At 45.3% G+C, this 15,605-nt stretch overlaps 1 protein-coding gene across 22 annotated transcripts in view; it reads left to right on the top strand.

Moving 5' to 3' along the window:
• The window catches only part of phldb1 (pleckstrin homology like domain family B member 1), a 229,072-nt gene that overhangs the window by 91,392 nt on the left and 122,075 nt on the right, over nt 1-15,605 (top strand). For all 22 annotated transcript variants that reach the window (XM_033049598.1, XM_033049589.1, XM_033049599.1 and 19 more), the window contains exon 4: nt 4,884-5,063. In XM_033049598.1, coding sequence (XP_032905489.1) covers nt 4,884-5,063 — 180 coding nt within the window. The remainder of the gene's footprint in view (nt 1-4,883; nt 5,064-15,605) is intronic.

The following is a 15,605-nucleotide window of genomic DNA, read 5'->3' as shown; positions in this document are numbered from 1 at the left end:
TAACCCTTTATTTAAACCATCTCTTATTGATAAGACATATAACCAATGGGAAAGTCTCGGAATTAGAAGGATCGGGGATATGTACGAAATGGGAAACCTACTATCATTCCAACAATTACAATTAAAATTTAAATTGAAAAACAACCAATATTTTAAATATCTTCAGATTTGCGATTTCGTGAAAAAATATATACAAGGATATCAAAAAGTAACTCCTGACTTATTGGAAGAAGCAATGAATATTGAAGCTGACTCACAAAAATTAATATCATATTTATATAATAGTATTCTAAATATAGACCTACCATCGACAGAGGTACTTAGAGAAGAGTGGGAACGGGAACTAATGATAAAAATTACGAAGGTTAAATGGGAAAAATACCTGATATATATTCACAAATGTTCAATTAATGTAAGACATAATCTAATTCAATTTAAAATTGTACATAGATTATATTATTCAAAAACAAGATTGAACAAATTTTATCCAAATATATCCGCCACTTGTGATAAATGTCTAGCCCAAAAGGCAACTATAACACACTCCTTAGTTTCCTGCATAAAACTTTATAGATTTTGGAATTATATTTTTGAAATATTTACAAAATTGTTCAAGACAAGAATGGAACCTAATACTGAAATGATTATATTTGGCGTAATGGAAGATGGGAATAAATTGAACACATCTCAAAATCTATTCCTTAACTATGGTTTAATAATAGCAAAAAAATTAATTCTTAAATTTTGGAAGGGTACATCAATACCAACGCTTAAAATGTGGATTGCAAGTATGTTGGACACCGCTCATCTTGAGGAAATGCGATTCCTCCTAATGGATAAATCAGACCAATTCATAACAAGTTTTGGAATCATATGGTGCAACACAATTGTAAAAAAATAACTGTTTCAGGACTGGACGAGGGTTGGTCAAGATTATAAATAATGATCTCCTTTTCTTTTTTATTTTATTTTCTTTTCTCTATTTTCTCTCTCAACTTTCTTCATTTACTCGTTTTCTTTTTTCACACAACTATATATTTCACATCTTTCTATCCTTTACTATCTAACTTCTTTTTCTTATTCTAATCTTTTTTCAATGTAAAAAAAAAAAAAAAGAAGTTGTACATAAAATGTATTATGAAAATATATATTATGCACTTTGGTGCCATATGACTGTACTTACTTCTAATAAAATAAAATATAAAAAAAAAAAAAAAGAAGATTATGTCAAATCCATTTCAGACTTTCTTTTTGATCTCTGTTGCCATCGGGGGGGGGGGGGGGGGGGGGGGGGGGGGGGGGGGGGGGGGGACCGAGAGTTAGAAAGACTCAAAGTTGTAAACCAGCATCTGCAGTTCCTTGTTTCCCAAACTCGTTCTTCCAGTGTGGATTTTACTCATCCCCGGATTCTCATCAGTTTGGGCGGCACGGTGGCGCAGCGGTAGAGTTGCTGCCTTACAGCGCCAGCGACTGACCGACCTGGATTCGATCACGACTATGGGTGCTGTTTGCCTGGAGTTCGCATGTTCTCCCTGTGACCGCGTGGGTTTTCTCCGGGTGTTCCGGGTTCCTCCCACACTCCAAGGACGTACGGGTTTGTAGGTTAATTGGCTTCTGAAAATTGACCCTGGTGCGTAGGTTCGTGACGGGGTGATCGCTGATCGGCACGCAGCAGGTGGACTGAAGAGCCTGTTTCCACACTGTATCGCCGCTAAAGTCTAAACTACGGCCAGATATTGTAGTAGTGAACATCATTCAAAACTACTTCAGTGACTGTAAATCTGTTGGGGATGTAAGTGCTGCACAAAATGAAAGATGGGATGGAGGGCTTCTTGGAATTATGTGACATCTTTTGAAAACAGTTGCTGGAACCCAACAAATAGCCCAGTTGATGGTCACATTCCCCACGCCACACTGACGGACAGTAACAAAACAAAACCCTCAGTCTGAAGAAGGGTTTCGGCCCGAAACGTCACCTATTTCCTTCGCTCCATAGATGCTGCTGCACCCGCTGAGTTTCTCCAGCATTTTTGTGTACCTTCGATCTTCCAGCATCTGCAGTTCCTGCTTGAACAGTAACAAAACTAACATCAGTTCATAGGTTCAAGGAGCAGAAGAAGGCCGTTCGGCCCATCAAGCCTACTCCACCATTCAATCATGGCTGATCTATCTCTCCCTCCTAACCCCATTCTCCTGCCTTCTCCCCATAACCCTTGACACCCGCACCCATCAAGAATCTGTCTATCTCCGACCCATTGACTTGGCCTCCACAGCCGCCTGTGGCAATGAATTCCACAGATTCCTATCAGCATGTCTGAGTAGCCACTTCTTTCTTTGCCTGTGGTCCTGAGAATAACAGACGATTGTTACCCAGAAATTGTAGGGTTATTGCTGCATCAGTGGTTTATTTTTGTTCATTTGCATAAAATCACTTTGTTAAACGTTTCCCTTTCTGTCCTTTATTGCAATACGTCAACCACATATTAACTGTTGATTTATTAACGGCCAATGGCAACTTGTAACTAATCCTATCTCTTTCTAGTCAATCTTTTTTTAACCGCGGTCTATTTTTAAAATGGTGTCTGGCGTGTATTCTGTGAAGAGGTCAGATTTGCATATGGGACTTTCCAGTATCTCACTCACGCCACTGTACAATGAGCAGACTGTTCATATGGACCAGACTGATTCCTGGGATGTCAGGACTGTCTTATGAAGAAAGACTGGATAGACTTGGTTTATACTCTCTAGAATTTAGGAGATTGAGAGGGGATCTTATAGAAACTTACAAAATTCTTAAGGGGTTGGACAGGCTAGATGCAGGAAGATTGCTCCCGATGTTGGGGAAGTCCAGGACAAGGGGTCACAGCTTAAGGATAAGGGGGAAATCCTTTAAAACCGAGATGAGAAGAACTTTTTTCACACAGAGAGTGGTGAATCTCTGGAACTCTCTGCCACAGAGGGTAGTCGAGGCCAGTTCATTGGCTATATTTAAGAGGGAGTTAGATGTGGCCCTTGTGGCTAAGGGGATCAGAGGATATGGAGAGAAGGCAGGTACGGGATACTGAGTTGGATGATCAGCCATGATCATATTGAATGGCGGTGCAGGCTCGAAGGGCCGAATGGCCTACTCCTGCACCTATTTTCTATGTTTCTATGTTTCTATGAATCTGTTATCTAAAGACCAAATTCAATTAGTCCCTAGCCTGTTGTATTTTGTTTTATGTAAACCAGCATCCACAGCTCCTTGTGTCTCCTTGTCGCTGCATTTAGTCTTGAACTGAATTGGCTGAACAGTTTGGTTTGGGAACAACTCCATCCGTCTGTGGAATTCTCTGCCTCAGAGGGCAGTGGAGGCAGGTTCTCTGGATGCTTTCAAGAGAGAGCTAGATAGGGCTCTTAAAAATAGCGGAGCCAGGGGATATGGGGAGAAGGCAGGAACGGGGTACTGATTGGGGATGATCAGCCATGATCACATTGAATGGTGGTGCTAGCTCGAAGGGCCAAATGGCCTACTCCTGCAACTATTGTCATCCAGAACTGCAAGAAATTACAGGGAATTGTGGATGCAGGCCAGGCCATCACACAAAACCAACCTCCCTTCCATTGACTCCATTTATACCTCACGCTGCCTCGACAAGGACCAGTCGCACCCTGGCCACTCCCTCTTCTCCCCTCTCCCATCAGGCAAATGATATAGAAATATGAAAGCGTACACCTCTGGATTCAAGGACAGTTTCTTCCCAGCTGTTATCAGGCAACTGAACGATCCTACCACAACTAGAGAGTGACCCTGAACTGCCATCTACCTCATCGGGGACCCTAGGACATCCTTTGGTCAGACTTTGCTGGCTTTACCTTGCACTAAACCTTCTTCCCTTCTCATGTATCTATACAATGTGAATGACCTTGATTGTAATCATGTATTGTCTTTCCACTGGTTGGTTAGCACGCAACTAAATATTGTCATTGTACCTCGCTACATGTGACAATAAACCAAACTAATTTGTGATGTGGGTCTCCAAGCACCTTCCCATGGAGCCAGCAGGAGAGGATCGATCAGGTCCCTGTCCTGTTAGCTGGTTTTCCACATTACTTTCTTTCTTTTGAAAATATACATTATTCATGAAAATATAGATCGGAAACTTAGTTGAGTTTAGTTGAGTTTATTGTCACGTGTACACATTTTGTTACATTCACTGTGCCATTAAACCAATGTGTGGTCATCCAACACAGAATGCCGTTCTTTAGACAATGGTCCCATGATGTGTTGCAGAGGCTGTTACAAGGGCCCAGTGGCCGTTGAGCCTGTTTGGTGAAGGCATTGGTCTTCAATGCATTCCTCAAAGTAGCGGAGGGACAGAGAGACCGTTTCTATGCTGTACGTACCATGACAGTAGGATTGGACTTGGTTCCCTGGGTCTGGATAGTGGTGGAGCGGGCAGGGTTCCTGCCTCCAGTGCTCTGAAAGGAGATGTTCCTCCTCCAATGAGAGTGCTAATCACCAACACAAAGCCCATTCCAAACTACCACAGATAGACACAAAAAGCTGGAGGAACTCAGGCAGCATCTCAGGAGAGAAGGAATGGGTGACGTTTCGGGTCGAGACCCTCCTCTCCAACTTATTACCTGTTTGGCCAGAGTAGGTGATCGGTGCCAGGGGTGGTGTAGAAGAATTGGGGGATTTGGTCAGCTCAATATTGGAGAGTTCACTGTCCAAGCCATTGGGTTGGAAGCTACCCAAGCGGAATTTGAGCTGCTGTTCCCCCAGTTTGCGTGTGGCTTTCTTGATTTGCAACAGTCTTTGTTTCGATTCTCGTCAGGTATTTGTTACTGTACGAGTGGGTGTGTTGACCTTCTCCCCCCCATCTGCTGCCTCCTCACAGGGACCACCACGTTTGGCAGCTCCGATTGTCCCTCACAAGACATCAATATTCACGGGCTGGGGATTGCCGCCCAACATTGCCACATCGAGAACAGGAATGAAGTTATAACCCTGCACCCGCACGGCAACCCGTGTGCGGTAGATGGCGTCTATGTGAACCGGCCCACACGTCTGAGCCAAGGTAAGAGAAACGTCGCAAAACATGGGACCTCCATGCATTTATACGTGACATGAAATCTGCATCTGTAAAGTACTCCCAACAGGAAACATCCCAAAGAACGGATCAACATTTTTATTGTAAAAAAGATAAAGGTTTTCTTACCGAAGAGAGACACAAAAAGCTGGAGTAACTCAGCAGGCCAGGCAGCATCTCTGGAGAGAAGGAATCGGTGACTTTTCGGGTCGAGACCCGTCTCAGCACCAATTCCCTCGCTTCAGAGATGCTGCCTGGCCCGCTGAGTTCTTAATCCAGCGTTTTGTGTCTATCTTCGGTTTAAACCAGCATCTGCAGTTCCTTCCGATACAAGATTTTCACCATTCAGTCTTAGGATCTGAATCTTGTTGGGGTGGCAATGAATATTGCCCATGCTGAAATGTCTTCACAGGTGCGGTGAGCCACCACTACTAGTGCAGCACCGCCCCAGTTCTGCACTGGTCTGGTCATCTTGCAGTTGGTCATTCACCACCTTGGAGTGAGACTTGGAGCCAAACCCAGTGCACTGGGCTTTGAGGGAGTGAAGGCCATTAGACCAGGGCTGCATGAGGAGGGGCGAGGTGGAGCAGGAGTGGGATTATGGTCGGGGTGTTTGTGGTATTCAGTTGACTGAGTTGTACAGTGAGTTATCCGTAGTTTGTGGAAAGCATGGAAGAAATACATGTTGTTCAACACATTAAAAAAAAAAATCCTCAAAACCAAAACCAAAAGCATCAACTTTTCTCAGGCATATTATGATGCTGGCTGCCATAGTGATGATGATGATAACCAAAGATCCTCTAGCGAGCAAGATGGTCCACTCGACGAAAAAGACGTGATACGGTCATGGGCAGATTCACGGGTAAAATTTTCGGCCCCATTTCCGTAACCGGCTTCCGTCTCCACACCAAAGATCCCGTAGGATAATAGTGCGGAGATGGAAACCGGTTACGGAAACATCCTCGTGAAAAGAAAAGTTATTTGGTAAAAATCTTCTCCTCATTTTCAGAATTTTAATTTAGTAACACAAACTGTTGCCCCGCAACGTTGATTACACTGCGAGTCGGGTCGGGTCGGGTCGGGTCGGGTTACTGAAATGGATGAAAAAAAGGCCCACGTTCCGCTCTGTTGCGTACTACACTTCAGCCCATTGCATTTAGCAGGAGTGGTCTATCTTGTTCCGCTATAGGATCTTTGATGATAATGGTTCTAGATAATCTATGTGGCAATTAGTTATTTGTTTGATCAATTTGCGTTTATTCTGTCAGACAACATGATAGAAGGGATTATCTTGCAAGTTCATCAATTAGAGGAGTTTTTTCTGACATTCATTCACGTACACACTTCCCTGCTCTGAAAACAACATTCTTGATGGTTTTATTTTCATGCTAAAAATAGTGCTACTTTAAAAATTTGCATTGAAATGTAAACTCGGCAACTTTAGACTGCTGGTAGACAAAATGCTGGAGAAACTCAGTGGGACAGGCAGTATCCATGGAGAGAAGGAATTGGCGATGTTTCAGGTCGAGACCCTTCTTCAGACTTCTTCAGTCTGAAGAAGGGTCTCGACCCGAAACGTCACCCATTCCTTCTCTCCAGAGATGCTGCCTGTCCCACTGAGTTACTCCAGCATTTTGTGTTTATTTTCGGCTTAAACCAGCATCTGCAGTTCCTTCCCACACACAACAAACAGGTAGTCTGATATCAAGTTCCATCGGCCCACATGAAGACCACATCCCTCCACTTCTTTCCTCTCCAAGGCTTGGCCCTGGAAAACGACATTATCCTGTCTATTTTCATCGTAATGTTAGAAATATCCCAGCCTCCGTGAATCACATGCCACCATTTCAGAGAAGAGTGGGTGATTTTTGCACGTTGTCTTAGATTCAATAGTTTAGCATAGAGATACAGTGTGGAAACAGGCCATTCGACCCATCGAGTCCGTGCCGACTGGCGATCCCCGCACACTAATACTACCCGATACACACTGGAGGCAATTGACATTTTTTTTATACCAAGTCAATAAACCTACAAACCTACAAACCTGCACGTCTTTTGAGTGTGGGACCTATACACCAGGAGGTGCAGATCCAGAGCCAGCAACATTATGGGGGACCCCTACCACCCCAGCAACGGGCTGTTCCAGCTGCTATGGTCAGGCAAACGCCTCTGCTGTCATGCTGTGAAAACAGAGAGGATGGGACGGAGTTTCCTCCCACAGGCCCAGGACTGTAAACTCCTATCTCTCCAGAATTTAGTTGTGTTTTTTGTTAAATGAAATTCCTAGCATGTAAATACAGATTTTGTTCTATTCTGTTCTGTAGCTTTGCACAACCCGCAGGCATTGCCACTTTCATTTCACTGCACATCTTGTATGTGACAAATAAATGTGACTTGACTTGACTTGAGGGAAACCAGAGCACCCGGAGCAAACCCACGCAGGTGACAGGGAGAACGTACAAATTCCGTACCAACAGCACCTGTAGTCGGGATCGTACCCGGGTCTCTGGCGCTGTGAAGCAGCTACTACCGCTGGGCCACCGTGACACAACATGGTGTCAGGTTGTTTCATAGCCTTTTGAGAGGATTTTGGCTACTTGATTGGTCTATATATGTCAGGTATGCACAGTCTGACCTCTGTTCATCAGCTATAATGCAGCTTGTGGTGGCCTGAGGCTGTGGAAGGTAGTATATAATGTAAGTTATTTTCTTGAATAATTTCACATGAATCTCTTCTCACGGAAGAGGCAAGTTCTTGATCAGAACCAGATGGTCTACTCCGGCTGCCAAATTAACCAAGCCGTCTTGGAATCACACCCTTTGTGTGACTGGCTCTGGAATGGTAATCACAGGAAATGTTTCAAGCACCTTAGATAAAAAAACCTTTGTTAACAGTTCACATGGGGAAAGACAGCCAATAATTTGTGCCACTGGGCTTCAGCTTTCAACCTGCTATGATACGTTCAGGGTGCAAATCAAAGATCCTATAGCGGAGCAAGATAGACCACTCCTGCTAAATGCAATGGGCTGACGTGTAGTACGCAACGGAACGGAACGTGGGCCTTTTTTTCATCCATTTCCGTAACCGGACCCCACCCGACCCGCAGTGTAATCAACGTTGCGGGGGAACAGTTTGTGCTAATAAATTAAAATTCAGAAATTTTTTCCCAAATAACTTTTATTTTTACGAGGATGTTTCCGTAACCGGCTTCCGTCTCCGCGCTATTATCCTACGGGATCTTTGGTGCGGAGGCGGAAGCCGCTTACGGAAATGGTTTCCTTAGATTACCCATGAATCTGCCCATGACCGTACTACGTCTTTTTTATTTATTTATTTTTTTAAATTTATTTATTAGAAGTAGACATATTATAAAATGTAGTTACATATTATAGTAAAAAAACTTTTCATATACATCAGTCATACATTATTAAAATTTTCCATTATCAATTACTTCTGCTTCTAGTGTTTTTATTTTTTATAGAAAGAGGGAAAAAGAGAGGGTAGAAAGTTACAAATAAAAAAGAAAGAAAAAAAAAACACAACAGAAAAACAAGGGAGGTGGAATGGGTTACCTGTAATACGTCAATGGAGATAGGTTCGTAGGTTATAAAGTATAGCTTTTCATCTGTTCCTGAGTTCAAGTTTCAGTTGGGTCCTCGTGCTGTGCCAATCTATCCCTTCAGATAGTTAATGAATGGAGCCCAAATTTTATGGAAAAGATCTTGTTTGTCCATTAAGACAAGTCGTACAACGTCTTTTTCATCGAGTGGACTATCTTGCTCCGCTGTAGGATCTTTGATGCCAATGGTAACGCCGGGAGTGTCCAATCACCACTACTTTGCACTGACAGAGGATCAGGGTTAAATGGCCTACTCTTGCACTTATTTTTTCTATGTTTCTATTATATTGCAACCATACAATAAACTGGTCAGACCACCCTTGGAGCATTGTATGCAGTTCTCCGTACAGCAGCACCCGTAGTCTGGATCGAACCCGGGTCTCCGGCGCTGCAAGCGCTGTAAGGCAGCAACCGTGACTGTGATTAGTGTAGATGGACCAAGTTGGTCCACGTGGGTCTAGTGGGCAGCGGAGCACGTTTCCGTGCTGCAATATTCGCTGACTGCTAATGGCCAGCACAGATACAAGGCGGAAACGGTCTTTTGCCGAGAACCCAACACCGATCCTATTAAATGTTACAAAGAGACTGAGAATCCTTGTACTTCGCCTGTCCACGCATTGCTGATAGTACACAAAAATGCTGGAGAAACTCAGCGGGTGCAGCAGCATCTATGGAGCGAAGGAAATAGACAACGTTTCGGGCCGAAACCCTTCCGGGTTTCGGCCCGAAACTTTGCCTATTTCCTTCAGGGTTTCGGCCCGAAACGTTGCCTATTTCCTTCGCTCCATAGATGCTGCTGCACCCGCTGAGTTTCTCCAGCATTTTTGTCTACCTTCGATTTTCCAGCATCTGCAGTTCCTTCTTAAACACACGCTGCTGATAGACATGGTAATCATTACTCCAGCTGCATTTACACTAGAAACGACACTGCAGAACACTAACTTGAGTGACGGGCCAGCTCATATCCAGAGGGTCTGGTGTACACATCTGGCATTGGTCTGCAATCTGCCCACCACATGCTCCAGCCTGCACTATGTATCCCTGTGTGTTACATAGTTTTACCTGTCCTGTTCCTCATAACACTAAACTATCCCACAGCAGGCTTCAAACAAAACCAACGTTTCTCCATAGATCCTGGGCCAACGTTTATCCCATAAATAACCAAACACTGAGACCAGTGAGAGCCAGTCACCATCACCCTGCTGTTTGAAGGGACTTTAGTTTAGTTTACTTTAGAGATACAGTGCAGAAACAGGCCCATCGTCTCACCGGGTCCACACACACCTGCCATCCCCGCACATTAACACTACACTAGGGACAAATTACACATAAACCAAAGCAAATTATTCTACAAACCTGCTCTTTGGAATGTGGCAGGAAACCAAAGATCTCGGAGAAAACCCACGCGGTCACAGGGAAAATATACAAACTCCGTACAGACAGCACCAGTAGTCGGGACCTATCCATGTTCTCCCGAGATGCTGCCTGACCCGCTGAGTTACTCCAGCACTCTGTGAAACGTCACCTATCCATGTTCTCCACAGATGCTGCCTGACCCGCTGAGTTACTCCAGCACTCTGTGAAACGTCACCTAGCCATGTTTCTCCACGATGCTGCCTGACCCGCTGAGTTACTCCAGCACTCTGTGAAACGTCACCTATCCATGTTCTCCACAGATGCTGCCTGACCCGCTGAGTTACTCCAGACTCTGTGAAACGTCACCTATCCATGTTGTCCACAGATGCTGACCTGACCCGCTGAGGTACTCCAGCACTCTGTGAAACGTCACCTATCCATGTTCTCCACCAGATGCTGCCTGACCCCGCTGAGTTACTCCAGCACTCTGTGAACACACCTATCCATGTTCTCCACAGATGCTGCCTGACCCGCTGAGTTACTCCAGCACTCTGTGAAACGTCACCTATCCATGTTCTCCACAGATGCTGCCTGACCCGCTGAGTTACTCCAGCACTCTGTGAAACGTCACCTATCCATGTTCTCCACAGATGCTGCCTGACCCGCTGAGTTACTCCAGCACTGTGCCTTACCACTTTCTAGGACACTACATGAGGAGTGAGCGTTTTGAGGATGAGGCATGACATAGCTACTGCAATCCCGTGGGCCATTAAACCAGGGGGAATATAGACTGCTTATGAAACTTAGAAACCAGAGGCAATAGTATTTGATGTTTTCAGGGACAATGGTGCGTTCAGTACATTGCTTAACAAGTGTGAAGAAGGATCACGACCTGAAACGTCGCCTATTCACTTTCTCCAGAGATGCTGCCTGACCCGTTGAGTTACTCCAGCTTTTTGTGTCTATCTTTGGTTTATACCAGCATCTGCAGTTCCTTCCTGCACATTTTGTCTGCTTAAGTGAATGCTGTTTCCACCCCTCCAGCCTCCTTGGGGCCACAACACTTTGCATGGTTTGCCTGCCCAAGGCCTGCTAACGGATCAGTAGCAGCGCTGGTGGACTATGATGTGACTCGTGTGTTGTCGCCTGTTACCCGGTGGCTCGGTGAGGCAGGGACAAGACTTGCAGATGGAGGCTGGAGTAGCTGGGAGACCAAGAGGCATCTCTGTGCCTGGGGGAGTGGGGGGAGTGGGTGTTTATATTTCTTCCCATCCATGGCTGGAAACATCTGAGGCAAATCTAAGTCTTTGGAAAGCTTTGGGTCACTGCTTCCTGATCAGTTATCTCTGGCAGACTGCAGGAAGTAGTTCATCGTTTTGTTTTAAGGACCCACCAGGTTGTGGGATGGGAGAGAGGAAAGGAGGACAATGAAACTGTAAACCTTCCTGCACACAGTTACAGCCTGATTATTCTCATTTAGGTTTAGTTTGGAGATACAGCGCGGAAACAGGCCCTTCGGCCCACCGAGTCCGCGCCGACCAGCGATCCCCGCACGTTAACACTATCCCACACGCAGCAGGAACAATTGACAATTATACAAAGCCAATTAGCCTACAAACCTTTGGAGTGTGGGAGGAAACCGGAGATCCCACCGATCACGGGGAGAACGCAAAACTCCCGTGGTCAGGATCGGACCCTGTGATGATGCAAGGCAGTAATGCCCCTGTCCCACTTAGGAAACCTGAACGGAAACGTCTGGAGACTTTGCGCCCCACCCAAGGTTTCCGTGCGGTTCCCGGAGGTTGCAGGTGGTTGCCGGAGGTTGCAGGTAGTGGAAGCAGGTAGGAAGACTGACAAAAACCTCCAGGAACCGCACGGAAACCTTGGGTGGGGCACAAAGTCGCCAGAGGTTTCCGTTCAGGTTTCCTAAGTGGGACAGGGGCATAACTCTACCGCTGCGCCACCGTGCCAGAAATTCTTGCTGAGGTTGTGTCAGATGTTCTTCAATAAAGAATAACGTATATAGGTGCTTCCTTCTTGTCCCAAATTGCAGCCAACAAAATGGAGACACAGTAGTTGTGTAGGAGGCAGGTGCAGAGAACAATCCCACACACACCCATGTGGAGCGTGTCTTTGTTGAACGTGGTGACTGAAGGGATAGACATCGGCCGGGATATTGCGGTGAACTCTCCCCATGTCCATTGTGCTGCAGGAGTTTCTTCTTTACACCAAGTTGGGAGAACGACACGATAGAACTTTATTTATCCCCGGTGGGAAATGGATCATAAAACACAAAATACATGAAACATGAAATTAAAGTGACAAGCGGAAAGGATTGGGGATGTGCAAAGATAGGAGAGGGGGGAGGGGAGTCCGTCTCAGTCTACCCCACGACAGTTGTACAGTTTGATAGCCACTGTGGTGTTCTGTGCTGCATCTTGATGGAGATGGGACCGGTGGGGACTTGACACTCAATCCAATTGACAGCAACTAAGTGGCGCAGTGGCGCAGCAGGTAGAGCTACTGCCTCACAGCGGCCAGAGACCCCGGTTCAATCCTGACCTCGGGTGCTGCCTGTGTGGAGTTTGCATGTTCTCCCCTGTGACCGCGTGGGTTTCCTCCGGGTGCTCCGGTTTTCTCTCATATCCCCAAGGTGTGCAGCCTCTGTAACTTGCCCTCGAGTGTGTAGGGAATGGATGGGAGAGTGGGATAACATAGAACTCAGATCAATGAGTGACCAATAGTCGACGTGGACTCGCTGGGCTTGTTCAGTGCTGTATCTCAAAAGTAAACAAGACTTCCAACTGTGTAAAACTCCTTCGGCACTGCAGGGAAAGACTAGATTTGGTCCCTGAAATAGAACATGAACCACAATTATCCCACTCACAGACCGTCTACAGTGGCTTCATTGTCTAAAGAAACCAACGAGGTTTAAACAGTATTTCTCAGTGTCTATAACTGAATCAACTGAAACCACAAAGCATTCCCAGTCATGCTAAACATTAAAAATGGAACACCCTTACAGTGTGGAATCCATCCGCAGATTTCCCCGTGTGAATGTTTGGGATTCCCAGGAATCTCTCTCTCTATGTGGATTCCACAGCTGGGCAACCACCAGTGTGGGTTGGGCTAGTGGGGGTGGGCTAGCGGTTTGCCCACAAGAGTCCTGAGATTTGGCGGTACGGATTTTGTACGTTCTCCCTGTGTCCTCGTGGGTTTTCTCCAGGTGCTCCGGTTTCCTCCCACACTCCAAAGATGTGCAGGTTTGTAGGTTAATTAGTTGACCAGTAAATTTTCCCTAGTGTGTGTGGGATAGAACGAGTGTACAGGTAATTGTTGATGATCTTGGTGGGCCGAAGAGCTTGTCTCGACACTGAATCTCTAAACTAAAATGAGTTGATGCTTTATCTACTCTCTCAAACGAACACATGATTCCACAATATCAGTGTCAGAGAGTTTCATTCAATATCCCCGCTGATATTTGTTTTGCAATTCAGACCTAAAATAGATTTATCTGGCCATTTTTCACCCAGCTGCTTGTCGGATCTTATTATTCATGAATTAAATACATTTCCTACAATTGAACAGTAATTAAACTTCAGGGGGCTTCATTGGTTTGGAAAGATCTGATGGCATGAAAAATAGTATCTAAATGCAAGCCCCATGTTCATGTTCTACAGACTGGCACACAATAATGTTGGTGGATAGTGCATTATCACAAGGGGAATCTTTCTCAAACTGTAGAGTAATCACTGACTAACTGGGAAGAGACACTAGAGCAGGTGCCTACCTCCTTTCTACCAAACATTGGCCAACTTTCATCCTTAATTCAGGAAACAATTTCTGGTCACACAAGCCTTTTGCTTTTTTCTCAGGTTTTTCTCAGGTTGTTGTCTTAGTAAATTGGCTGTTGTAGAGAGTATTTGAAGACAGATACTTTGGCCCATTGAGTCCACACCAACCATCAAGCATCCATCTACACTAATCCCAATTTATTCTCCCCCCATGTTCTACGTTCAGCTACCCACTAGAGGCTACTCACAGTGGCCATTTACCTTACCAACCTACACTGAACATGAGAAGGAACTGAAGCACTCAGAGAAAACCTAGGCATTCACAGCAAGAGTGTGCAAACTTCACTCACACACAGTAGTTGAGGTCAGGATTCAACCCAGCTCACTGTAGCAGCAACTCTTCCAGCTGTGCCACTCTGCAGACATTTTGCTTAAAAGCAACAGTTAAAGTGACTTCAAAGGAATGATTTGGCAGTGACATTTTATGGGGCATTTCTTTTCAAAATAAAAACATTTTCCTATTTCGATGTTCCAGTAAATTTTTAATGATATCTGATGTGTGTGTGTGTGTGTGTGTGTGTGTGTGTGTGTGTGTGTGTGTGTGTGTGTGTGTGTGTGTGTGTGTGTGTGTGTGTGTGTGTGTGTGTGTGTGTGTGTGTGTGTGTGTGTGTTATTGCGGAGAGATTATGGTTATCATTGCTTATCTTTCCACTTGGAAATTAAGTTAATAATGAACATATTTAACAACTCCTGCAACAGGATAACTTCTGCAAATAAGAGGCTAAAGACTGACTAAAAGCTATGGACACGGTTTTTCAAAGCCTCAGTATAAATCCTTCCAGGAATTTGCATAATGCTATTTATATATTGCAAGATAAACTATTATCCTGTATCCACCTATCACTTGCCAGACTTTGCCCCGTCCCCACCTCCCTCCCAGCTTTCTCCCCCCCTCCTACAGTCAGTCTGAAAAAAGGTCCTGACTCGAAATGCCACCTATCCATGTTCTCCACAGATGCTGCCTGACCCGCTGAGTTACTCCAGCACTCTGTGAAACGTCACCTATCCATGTTCTCCACAGATGCTGCCTGACCCGCTGAGTTATGGTGCAGCAGCATCTATGGAGCTAAGGAAATAGGCAACGTTTCGGGCCGAAATCCTTCTGGAAATAGGCAACGTTTCGGGCCAAAACCCTTACGGGTTTTGGCCCGAAACGTTGCCTATTTCCTTAGCTCCACAGATGCTGCCTGACCCGCTGAGTTACTCCAGCACTCTGTGAAACGTCACCTATCCATGTTCTCCACAGATGCTGCCTGACCCGCTGAGTTACTCCAGCACTCTGTGAAACGTCACCTATCCATGTTCCCCACAGATGCTGCCTGACCCGCTGAGTTACTCCAGCACTCTGTGAAACGTCACCTATCCATGTTCACCACAGATGCTGCCTGACCCACTGAGTTACTCCAGCACTGCACAGTTTAGTTTATTACTGTCACGTGTACCGAGGTCCAGTGAAAAGCTTATTTGTTGTGTGTGAAAAGACTGATTCCAATCACGCAGTCCAGAGTGTACAGATACAGGATAAACGGTAGAATGTTTAGTACAAGATAATCTCCAGTAAAGTTCGATGAAAGTCCGAGGGTCACCAATGAGATAAATCTTCTTCTTGCCAATGAAACTTAAACCAAAGGAATCGTTAGATCTCAGGCCGGGTGTTGAGCAGCCAGGTTGTTGCCTCTGTTGGCGTCAATGTCTGCCAG

Source organism: Amblyraja radiata, chromosome 33 (genome assembly GCF_010909765.2).
Source record: "Amblyraja radiata isolate CabotCenter1 chromosome 33, sAmbRad1.1.pri, whole genome shotgun sequence".
Taxonomy (NCBI): Eukaryota; Metazoa; Chordata; class Chondrichthyes; order Rajiformes; family Rajidae; genus Amblyraja; species Amblyraja radiata.
Note: the sequence above shows the minus strand (reverse complement) of the source record. Positions and strands in the feature narration are given on the sequence as shown.